General features: G+C 32.8%; 1 protein-coding gene across 2 annotated transcripts; it reads right to left on the reverse strand.

Moving 5' to 3' along the window:
- Positions 1-4,126: 4,126 nt before the first annotated feature.
- LOC134274037 (uncharacterized) lies at positions 4,127-12,378 on the reverse strand. 2 transcript variants are annotated; one of them, XR_009993544.1, is made up of 9 exons: positions 12,273-12,378; positions 9,459-9,576; positions 8,218-9,091; positions 7,972-8,066; positions 7,535-7,814; positions 7,025-7,161; positions 6,577-6,614; positions 6,141-6,246; positions 5,661-5,797 (listed from the first exon to the last, which is right to left on the reverse strand). XR_009993544.1 is itself a non-coding variant. In XM_062756278.1 (8 exons), exons 1-8 carry the CDS (start codon positions 12,287-12,289, stop codon positions 5,613-5,615), a joined length of 1,812 nt encoding a protein of 603 aa, XP_062612262.1. In that variant the 5' UTR covers positions 12,290-12,377; the 3' UTR covers positions 4,127-5,612. The 2 variants fall into 2 exon arrangements, 1 of the variants encoding a protein (XP_062612262.1); XM_062756278.1 differs by lacking the exon at positions 6,577-6,614 and having other exon boundaries at positions 4,127-5,797; positions 12,273-12,377.
- Between the last annotated feature and the right edge of the window lie 325 nt (positions 12,379-12,703).

The following is a 12,703-nucleotide window of genomic DNA, read 5'->3' on the forward strand; positions in this document are numbered from 1 at the left end:
CTCTATTGAAATTATTATATTTTTATAATATCAACACTGTATTTATTATCACCATTATTAATAATTGATATTATTTCCTTATTCATAAAACAATTGTCTTTGTTCTTCTATGTAAATGTATATATTATTGTAAAATTTTGTAAATGTTGTATGGCTATTGAGATATTATGTATGGGAGAGGACTATCTAAGTTGCTAGAACTTTTCACTGAGCTAACGAGGCCTTGGAAAACATATTGCATTACTTTTAAGGAATGGAGCGCTACTCGTACATTAACCCTTACATAAACGTGGACAATATAAAACTTACAAGTGACAAATAGCAATGAAGATAGAAAAGAAATATTTTATTATGTCAATGTTTTAATAATCTACTTTCAATAATTTTTTGAAATAAAATTCAAACATACTGGAGTTTTCTAATCCGCGTGTATACTATGCGGGTACATGAAAGCGTTTGACGCGTGACCAGGGAATTGTTTTCAAAACATGCAAACTCAGATTATCAGGAGGCACAGGTAGCTGAGCTGTCAATCAAATCAGAAGCTATTTTTTTTTTAATGATTGACAGGCGGTAAATTATTGATCTTGAATCAGGTAGATTTTGGGGGCGTTAACATAAAATTGGGTGTTTAATCTAGTATTTTTAAATTTTAGTTCAGATTATGATACGCCATATTTAGCTTTAAATATTCAAGTAAAGACTATACGATTATACTTATTATAAATGTCGCAGTTTTGAAGTGTACGCATGAATATTTTGTTCCTTAGCATAATTTATTAATTTAAAAACTTCAAATCTATTGATGTATAAAGCTAACACATGACCATTAGGTTCACCGACCATTCAATGACAGCGCCATCTGCTGCGGGCTGTACCTGTGGATACCTGTCAGGTAAACAAATACGTCACACCCCATTGTATTATTAGCTATACACACCGACAGATTTCACACCTTTAATCGTACTAATTCACACAAAGTAAATTCTATGGAAAAACAAACACTTGCACAATACTTGTGGCATTATTTTTAAAGAAATTATGGTCCTAAACAGCAATGCGCAAAGCACACTAAACGAGTAGATTCTTGTCTAGAGATACGTGTATGTTGTACAAAAAATAAAACACAATAGGGTAAATCCTTCTTATCATATAGTATAAACTGATTCTCTTTAATATCATATGTTAAAGTCAAGATTAACACATTTTGCACCACCCGGACCTTAAAACGTAGGGGGACCTTTTCTTATACGGGCCGGACCTTTTCTTATAAAAGGCGGACCTAATATGTTATCGTATTTGGTCCGGCCGGACCTTTAAACGAGGCGGACCAAATATTATGCGACACCGGTCAACTTTACGTTTTTGTTCCTCTCACTGCGTGCGTCGTTTGACCAATTTTTCGGCGTGGTTACCCATGCCCGATACAGGTCTGAAAGATAAACACTCTGATGAATTCCATGAAAAGGAAAATCAAGGCTGTGACATATGCGCAGGGGAGACATTGAGGATAATGAAAGTTTTCATTTTTCACTTTTGGGGGTATCGTTATATGAGTTTCAATAACTCATGAATTATAAGACAAAATCAAATGGGACATTGGTTACTTTTTCTTTCAAGATGATTTTATAAGTTAGATAGGAATACTGACAAAAATAAAAAGGAAAATAAATTTAATTAACCTCAAAAGTTTACCCTGCGTTTCTTTTTCCTTTCAGTATATATATGGTTGTTCAAATTCATTTTGGTTCTTCGGGATATTAAAAATTTTCAAAACTGACATGATTTTAAAAAATTTCTTCCTTTGAAAGGGAACTAGGAGTATAAGTTGGATTACTACTGGTAGAATAAATTCCAAGTTCTTCTTAAATACTTTATATAATGAGCATTGCAAACAAAGACAATGTTGTTACCTGCTTTGTCAACAGGGACCAGTACGTAGTGATCATGTAATCTATCTTAATTCTTTTTTCACTTCCGGATTACTGAATACAGAAGGATAGATGGTTTTCATACTGCCCCTCAATCTTTTAATTCGCGATTTCAACATGGATCTGATATATTTTATCCATTCTGACAAAGTGTCAACGTCTTCTTTTTCATATCTGGCCCATCGTCTGGCGTAATCTACAACAAAAAATTTATCGATCAACCCACTTTTGCCTGCATTTTTGTCTCCTGCTTTCACTGAAAATGGGGATTTTAATTTGGGCTGCACACTTTCGTCTCCAGACATCTCAAGAAGCCTTTAGACTCTTCTAATGAAATTTTGTTCCGTACCTCTCTATGAGCTAGATGTGACCTCTTTGATTTCGAGGTCAAAGGTCAATGACATAAAGTTTTACATTCTATAGGTGTTTCACACTTCTGTTTAAAGACAGCTCAAGAATCCTTTAAGCTTTTGCAATGAATACCACAACTCCCTATGATCTAAACAAATTCATGCATTCTGAAATTAAACACAATGCAAATATTCAAAAAATTCAACCAAACAAAGATTGAATATGATTGTATATTGTTTAACGTCCCATTCGAGAATTTTTCGTTTATACAGAGACGTCACCGTATGCCGGTAAAGGGCTTCAAATTTAGACCTATACTCGGCACTCAGGGCCATTGAGCAATAAGGGTTCTTTATCGTGCCAACGCCAACCATGACAAGGGACCTACGTGGGTCATATCCGAAAGACCCGTGACTTTCACTTCTAGTGCCGAGCGCTTGGCGAAGGAACAGAAATTGAATAAAAGGGATTTGTAAATATCAATAAATTGTACTAATGAAAATATAATGCTCTGCAATACCCACTCCTCAGTATTTAACTAATGATAAAAATATCCAAGATGTGTAATTTACCTGAAGAATCATATCATAATTGTAACCATAAAGCATTTTATTTGCTATACAAAAGGAAACAAAATCTCTGTTCAAATTTTTCTAACCAAACCACAGAGACCTATTTAATTCAAATAAAAGGAAACAAGAATTTCAATTATTTATTACATGTCTGAGAGTAAAAAAAGAGTCTTGGCAATTACATCTGGAATGTTTTTCATAATTAAACATAACAATTACATTATTTACTATATATGTAACTAATGTTTTGAACTGATATTGAATTGGCACATGCCAACACTGGGAAAAATTCATTTTTAACAGAGATGACAACAGTTTTTGGTTATGAACTATTGCATTGTTCTAATCATAGCTATGGGCCAAATAGGGGTCTTACCCTATCTTGTCCTTTGGTACATGTACTGTCCAAAGATTTTGAATTTAAATTTGAAAAACTTTATTATGAAAAGAGACATGTCAAAAGTTTTTAAAAAATGCATCCATTTTCAAAATAATAATCAAAAATATTCAACTTCAACTTGATTGTGTCCATAAACAATAATGCAGATGTATGTAAAATGATATAAATAAGCAAAATTTGTGGAAGACTCCTATATGTCTTCTGCATGTATTTATTTATGCATACATACAACAATATTTTTTTTGAGCAAAATTGAGAATAAAATATAGTTACATTCTAGTTTCAACATCCAACTGTTGATATACTGTAGAAACATTTAAAGTACATGTATGCATTCAATCTACAAGTGTAATACATACAAGATATACTCAGGATGCCGAATTTGAACAACCATTTTAACTTCATTAATGTCATAAGAAACCTGAACTAAATTTTCAATCTTAATAAATAATACATATGTAAACTACTAAACTAATATGATTGCATGGATTTCCATCTTTTTTTAGGTATAATCTCTACCACATTCTTGTGAATACATTTCGGATTTTCCTGAAAAATATCTTTAAATGCATTGCTTTTTTACAATACAAGTTTATCTTTTAAAAAAGATAGGTGAGCTAGCGCCATAGCAATTTTTAAACACAGAAAGGAAGGTCTGTGATTATAACATAACATGCATTCAAACGTTAGGTTTCTCTATTCTTATTTTTTACCGTTACTTAATCCGAAACTATCCTCTGCCACCTTTACAGTTTTCCCAGAATGCACGACCGTGAAGTCGAGCATGCGTGTTCCAGGAATTTGGACTAACGTAGTTGCTAGCGCTCGACAGCGTTAGCAAAAACCCCCAGAAATTTCCATTTTTCTTACACACACACACACACCTATGAACAGGCTCATGAACCATTAGGATAAAAATCAGATCCTAATTGTGCTCCTTCTTTTTGCTATTGTTGTTATACAAGATATTGCAACATTCAACAGTAGCAAACTGACGATCTGATTTTTTTAATCCTATTGGGTCATGAATACACAAATGTTAATCCTAGAGGTTTGGTGATATAGACCATTACGCAAATGAAAACACAAAGTGAATATTCAAAAGTGAGCAAGTTTAAAGAACTTTGTGTATTTTGTGCAGTAAAAAATATGCAGGATTCAGATTTTTTATACAAAATGTTATTGAGATAAATCTATTTCTAAGTTACCTGTAATTCCACACACCATCCTCCATTTTACCAGATTAAAATACAAAGCACATACAGTATAACACACTTATAGCGAACACACTTATAATAAATTTCTGCTTATAGTGAAGTGATTTCTTTACCCATGTTTTTAAAATATAATGTGAACTGTAAGTATATAATGAATTACAGTTATATCGAAACAAAATTGTCTGTCCCCCGCATTTTGCTATAAGCCTGTTTTACTGTATAAACCATATGACCTTACTAAATCACCGAAGTAATATTATCTACATTGCATTTGTACGTAAACATGTGTATATTCATTCAAAAGATTTTCTAATATCATATATTATAACAATCTCTGTAACAATAGTGTAACATGATATAAAAAATATTAAGCATCAATTAAAAATATATGTTCTATTTCAAAAAAAAAAAAAATCCAACAAAAATAAGCATAACAAATAACAATGAAAAACATGATAATTAGACAAACAATAACATAGCTGAGGGGGATGGCGCATCTTCAGAAACACAATATCAGACTTTTAGTGGATACTGAATTTGATACAGAATCATAATAATATTTTAGAATTGCCATTATGCTTTATCTCGAGGATTTCTCCAGAAAAATGCAAACATTCCAACATTACATGTATTTTTGTTTCACTGATATTATTATCATTTCTTTATATAATACACAGAAATCTCAATTTAATATCTCTATACATCTATCATTTTTCTCTCAGTTAAACAAATCATACAACATACATTTAGCTCTTGGCTTACTATACTGACTTCAAATTCTAAGTTGTGGAAGAGTTTAGAGAATTTGTTCAGGAATCAAGCATCTTTAAAAATTTGTTTGTAGCAAGAATTCTACACTGCATTTTTTTTTTTAGTAATTATGATATCCATTTTACAAAAATAAACGCTAAAAAAGATCAAGATCAGACCAGGTTTTTCGATAAGTACAATGTTTGAAATGTGCATGGGGAATGCTAAAACTAACACATGATCATGAGTTACATTAACAGTACAGCACCACTTAGTGTAAGCTGCAGCAATGAAATTATAAATAAAAGCATCATAAATATTCAGAAAATTAACAAGATAAATAGACTCTCCTGACTCTGAAGACAGATAAAGTGATATGCAAAGTGAAAGACTAAACAGTTGTGTTTTTGACCAGCTGTATGATGACTGAGTAAAGACTGACGACGCTACACAATATTCCGAGGACGATGATGGTGACGTCTTTGATACAGATGAACCAGGACAGATCTCGGTGACACAATTTCAGATGAAATAAACAAGGCAGAATGTAGGCCAGCATGGAGCTTCCTATGGCACCTAAAATAAATGGGAATAAATGTCTGAACTTGGTCATATTGAAATTTCAAATGAAAAAAAAAATGATTCCAAGGTCATGAAGCAGTCTTAGACTTTTTAAAAAAAATCAAAACTGCTTCAGTTATGGGGGTCAGAAATATTGTGTAACAGACATTTTTTTGAGGTACATGTCCATTAAACATACCATAAAATAGATACTTTGAAAGTGTCTTTTGCTCTCTAAACAATACTGTTATTCTTATAAATTTGCTCTTACTAAATTATCAGTTTATCGGCTTAATTATCTCTTGCTTGATAACAAGTCAAATTTTAAGTGGGTAGATAATTTAGAAAAAAATCTAACCTGTAAATGCTGCTACTAGAGCAAAACTATTTCTAAATATAATAGCCAGTCCTGTAGCTGTCAATACAATCAGCATCCGTAAGACATTCCTCCTCCAGGTCGGTACCTATAGGTAAAATGCCACTCTATATAATTTATTTCGGTAACCTAATACCTTTAAATACGTAACATCATATTTATTCATTCCTTTTATGCAATATTATTCAATTCTTTTTCATTAGTGAAAGGAATTATAAAGTTTTTTTAATTTCCTTTTTTAAGCTCTTTCATCATTACATCATCAGTACATGCAATAAATACAATCAAAATAGCCCACAAAACGTGAACAAAAAAAATACATAAGAAAGGTTTCAAACTAAATAATCTTGGAAGAGTTTTCAACAAATTCATGCATAAATGATCTTGGTAAAAAACCAACACATAATAAAATTCTTACTCATTTAAGTATTTGTACATCTGACAAGACTTTGGCACCTGAAGTTACCACAGTACATTTTATATATTTCGAATCTAAAGAAGATCCCATTGTTTATTCAGAGAAGTGATTTGCTAAAACATCATGAAGATGAATATAATACTGGAAAGTTATTTCAGCAATCCCTTGCTTTTTATTAAACTTACCCAAATAGCAAACTATGATTAAGTGAACATAGAAATATGAGCATGAAAATATATATGTATAAATATATGAAAGAATTCCGAATCTTGTTTTTAAAAAAATAATTAAAATAGCAAGTAATTTACAGCTTGATCGAAAAGTTAGCGGAATCCACAGTTCAAATGCACAAAAAAAGGCAAATTCTACATTACTTATCAGTATAAATTTCACAAGATAAGTTCTATCCATGGTCATTGTAACTGTAAGTAATTGACGAAGTTCTTACCGACTTGGGTATGTGGGCTGCCACACTGATGGGGAGAGCAGCTGATGTTTTATCTGAGGAGTCAGGGAGGAGGGACTCCTTACCATCCCCCTCCTCATCTAGAAAGGAGGTCTTCTTCTTAGGTCCACAGCAGGCCCCTGTTTAGAAAGTTTGGCATCTTTTGATGTAAATTACATGCAAATTGATAATTTTTGAAATGGCTCTAAAATACATACAAGTTACAAAGATTCCCATCCCATTCCAACTGAGTCAAAAAGACACCTGTTACCAACTGTTTACATGAACAGGTTTGGTTTTTTCTCTTGTACTTTATAGTAATATTTCAAAGTAATGTAACCTTACTTTTGGGAGCTCATCCCATCTCCCCCAACAATATTTCATCAGAAATAAATTTCAAATAAATATGCCTTGCAGAAAATTCTTCAAAGAAACTGATAATGAAAAATATTCAAATCCAAATGCTTCAATCAATTCATATTTTTCTGGCAAAATTCACACTATCAAGCTTACCTTCTGAAAACAGGAAAATTTCACACATTTCTATCACAGGGTAAATTTGTAAGGGGAATGTTAACAGAACTCCTAGGATTGCACAGATATTGACTGCTACAGACACCCAACTGGAGGCTGGAATGTTAGTGTTAAGCATCTGGTTAAGCTCTTCACCGAATCGGAGATATCCCAGAACCCCAAATCCACCCAGAATCACGGTCAGTACACCAATGGCTCCATGTAAAAAGGCTGCAAAGTTGTGTCGATTTCCCTCCATACTGGATTCAACTGGGATGATCTACAATAGTTGAAGTTAAATGTAACGTAACATCCTGTGAGGCCTAGTTTTCCAAAATGCAACATTAAACATCACAAATTTTATAAAATACTGTCTTCTAAGCAATGTAAACATGAACATAAAATATGTTATCTCTTTTATATTAATTAATTCTTACCAATCCAATCCCTTCAAATGCAGCAGTCACCATTCCAAAGAAGATAGGAAGTCCTTCCCACCTCATCCATACTATCGTATCATGAACATGGAAATCTGGAATTGTCATAAATAACAACTTAAATCAAAGTACATATATCTGTATTATGCATTTATCAGGTAAATTTTACCCACAATTTGAACTGAATCAAAATTTGGGAAATAAAATTGTATAAGATAGTATGATATTATGTATGCAGGTACTTACCAATCACTAAATAAAGGAACACAGAGGCACTACCAACTAATATGGAGACATTGGCCATTACACTAATAAAGCCCAGCTTTCTAACATTTCTAAAGAGTGCAAATAACAGGAAGATTGGCAGTGGAGACAAAACTAGCAGCTTCAAGTCTGGAGCTGTTGACTGAGTAACCTCCCCTGTAATATTCAACATGGCCACAGATGTGACATTGATATGTGGTGCTAGAGTTGAAAAGGATATATTTAATGGTAAGGCAGTTGTTACAAGATCTGTTAGATTTCCAGTCAATAATGCTGATGACATTAATGATGATATCATTGTATTTTCTGTATTTTCCAGGGAAGAAGCATTTGATATTAAGTCAGGAAGTGATCTTTTGGCAGGTCTGATATTAGAACTTGGTAATAATCCCAGGTAACGAAGCTCACATGATGGCACATCGGAAGAAATACTAACATTGTCTACATCTAAAATAGCATTATTGCATACTTTGGAAGGAAATAAGGAGAAAATGGTGTTTCCCAAAAATATTGAATACCCGACACAAAAACAGAACTGTGTCACTCCAATGCAGATATTAACAATAATCCTGCCGATTTTTCCCATACTGATTTGTCCTATGTCTCCATAAGACATGTGTTTTAACAAATGTTGTTCCATTAAAGTCACTTCATCCAAATCATAAATCACTGTTTCTTCATCTTCATCTGAAGAAAATAGTTCTGAACTACTGTCCTTGTCAGCGGATGAAGTCTTGGAGGTTCCAGCTTTATACATCGCTATTACCCGTTTGATGGCGTGGTACTTTGTTTTGACTATTAGGTGACAGCAGTGGTCAGTCAACAAAGCTATTAACAGCAACCCACCAAATCCAAGCTGTGTAATATTAAAAAAATTACAGGTTATGCTTTTTACAATTGTAGTATCTGTACAACATATATTCCATACATAACATAATTTTGTAATAATTTTAGCCATTTCCTTTTTTTTTAAAAATCAATTAAATAAACCATGAAAAGATTTACACTTCTGATATCATACATGTGCTTCAATTTTATTAATCTTTCTATTAAAATACATAATCTCGACAAGCTGATTTAAAATTTCTTTTATCCAGGTAGAAATTATATCTTAATTCTCTCTCTGAAATAAATGGGGAGGGATGGGGAGTTGCATAAGAATTGGTTCCTGTGAAATAATTTTAATTGAAAAGTTAATAAGATAGTAGTTCTCTAAAGCTTACCCCCAGACCACTTTGAAGAAATGCATATGACACTGTCAAATAGTTGGACCCAATAAAAGCCTTCAGCATGTTGGCAAAGTCTGCTACATAGTTCTGCCACATTGGCTTTGACTTGGTACTGAAATATTCATAAATATAAAATATTACCCCCAAATGTGCAGCAATTTGTTTCTCTCAAGAGGCCCATGGGCCACATCGCTCACCTGAGAAGTTTTGACCATTCTGTTCTTACCAGATTTCCCTCTTGTAATACATATTGTGACTCCGCCCTACCCCACTGATTATAATTTAGACAATTTAAAATCTGCACTACCCAAGGATGCTTCTACATAAGTTTCAGCTTTTCTGGCCCAGTGGTTCTTGAGAAGAGGATTTTCAATGATTTTTCCCATATATTTCTATATAAAACTTTGATTCCCCATTGTGGCCCCACCCAACCCCAAAGGGTCATAATTTGAACAATTTTGAATCTACACTACCCTAGGATGCTTCCACATAAGTTTCAGCTTTTCTGGCCCAGTGGTTCTTGAGAAGAAGATTTTTAAAAGATTTTTCCCATATATTTCTACGTAAAAATTTGATTCCCCATTGTGGCCCTGCCCAACCCCCGCGGGTCATGATTTGAACAATTTAGAATCTACACTACCCCAGGATGCTTCCACATAAGTTTCAGCTTTCCTGGCCCAGTGGTTCTTGAGAATAAGATTTTTTATGACTCCACCCTACTTTTGTCTTTTCTTGATTATCTCCCCTTGTGAGGGGACTTGGCCCTTCATTTTAACAATTTAAATTCCCCTTCAGCTAAGAATGCTTTGTACCAAGTTTGGTCAAAATTGGCCCAGTGGTTCTTGAGAAGAAATCGAAAATGTGAAAAGTTTACAGACGGACAGCTAGACAGACGGACGATGGACAAAATGTGATCAGAAAAGCTCACTTGAGCCTTCGGCTCAGGTAAGCTAAAAAGATATTACATGTACTATAAAGCAGAAATTTTCATGGGAATAAAATTTATTGTTTTTAATTGTAAATTTATAGAAAATTGTTACAGAGTGCTTGATGGTATTTATCATTATACATTGTATTTTTAGCTTTTCAACAATGGTATGGTATTCTAAAAAGACTTTGATTAGCCCTTGCAGTTTGAAAACTGCATATATATGTCAATTTAAAGTTCAACTAGTACATATTACATGACATGGGCACTAAAAATTTATCAAATGTCAATTACCTCTTTGTTATCTACTTATGTAGATAGATTATTTCTGAATGACATTTCTCTGAAGAAACAAAAGTTTATCTAAATATAATGTATAAACAAATACCTAATTCAAAGTCATTTTGATAACAATCATTTGAGGTACAAGTGCATCAATGCATTGTGAAGACATAATCAAAAGTTTATCTTGTCCACAAACTAGGTCCATTTTATTTGCTGAATTTGTCAAATGAAATAAAAAATGGCAGTCGCATTCATTGTCAATTTGTATTGATTTAAAAAAATAGGTTACTTTTGGGAAAAAAATTGATATATCTATGAACTGACTTACTGTTATTAGTTTTTGTTTGTTTTTTTTTTTTTTGGTTCAATTTTATTGAACTGAACTTTAATTATGCTATTTTTTTAACCATTAATGTTCCAACACTGAACAGTATTCCTATTTTAGGCAATTCATATTTCTTGTAATTTATTCTTGTAAGATACATTTGTATAACCAATAAACCATATATGTTCAATGTAAGGGTCTGTCTTTTTTCCCCATTATACTAAAAACACCTATCTGATTCTGTGTTAGAATGGACTATTTTGTGGCTATATAGCAATGTATATATGCAAAAAATTTCATGTTGTCATACAGTCTGATATAATCTCTGTGGAGATTCTGCTGGGTAGATAATTAGACAGCCCACAGCATAAGTCAAAATATCTAGTCCAGCAGAATCTCCACAGAGATTCAGAGTTGTTCTAATTTTTCTTTTTTCTATAAAACATCTTTCTAATACATGTACTCTATAAAACATCTTTCTAATAGCAAAACTCTAACCCCTCCCCCTTATTTAAAAAAAATTCAACCTATTTCTAATCAGTTCAATTTATTTTAATTAATACACTGTAATCATTGCAGATAATGTTTATCATTTTCAATCAAAATGTTTTATTTACATGCCAAACACAGTGACAATTATGGTGGTTTCTGGTAAACAATTCAAAATACAGGATAAATTTTCATTTTTTTTTTTTTTTTGTGAATTCTGGTGTACAGTACCACCAATGACCACGATACCGCATATCATGAATGGGGTAAAATTTGTAACATTTCAGTGTACCGTGGTAAATATCACATTCATGTATGCAGTTGATTTACTTCAGCCTGAAGTTATCAGAAGTTTGTATTTGAAAATATTAACAACTGCCTTATTCAACAGAACTGCATCTCAGCTAATTTAGTCAAGAGTGCAGTTGAATATGTGTCTTCTAACATACATATAATCATATCTTGAGTAGACAACCATCTTATTATGCATGTGCATAGCTTAAATGCATTTTCATCTTTCCAGAATTTGACTGAACATATCAAAATGACACAAAATTGTTCATGTCTGGAAACATCTGCTTCAACTTAAGTTAATGGATTTAAGTGATGACCATTTTTCAAAAAATACGCAATAGATGAAAAAGAAAGTGCTTCGTGACAAGCTACAATCAATGTTTATTCTATGAAAGAAAACCATATTTTGCAATTTAATCGAATCAGATCTTATAAGATATGAAACATTGGAACTGGAAGATTTGCATTGCAGACACATTATCATTACCTGGGATTTGATGTCATCTTTACAAGTCCTAGAAGATAACCTTTTTCCAAGAATTAGACCATTGGCAGGTCAATAAAGGAGAAGTGCTGTTCTATCAGGCTCCTTGATTCTGTTGTTTTTCCTCCTGACGTCCACTAACTCAGTAACTGTCAGTCTGTCACATCATCAAAACACCAATCGGCAATCCTCGGCTGACTCCGCTCCGCTCCATTCAAACCTCGGATGTGATTGGTGGAGGAATACGCATCAGATCCTTACATTTCTCCGCCGGAAACTGCCTTATCACTCATTTCATATTTCGCTCTGCATAACGTTCTTTGAAAATGTTTCTTAATTTGTGGAATTATTTATCGTAAACAGGTTTTGATTACAAACTCATGTAAGTAAGCTTTGAAAGCAAGAAAAAACTGTTGAGTGTGCCACAAAATAAC

This window comes from Saccostrea cucullata, unplaced genomic scaffold, assembly GCF_032062105.1.
Source record: "Saccostrea cucullata isolate Sc308-1 unplaced genomic scaffold, CSIRO_AGI_Scuc_v1 ctg31, whole genome shotgun sequence".
Classification (NCBI taxonomy): Eukaryota; Metazoa; Mollusca; class Bivalvia; order Ostreida; family Ostreidae; genus Saccostrea; species Saccostrea cuccullata.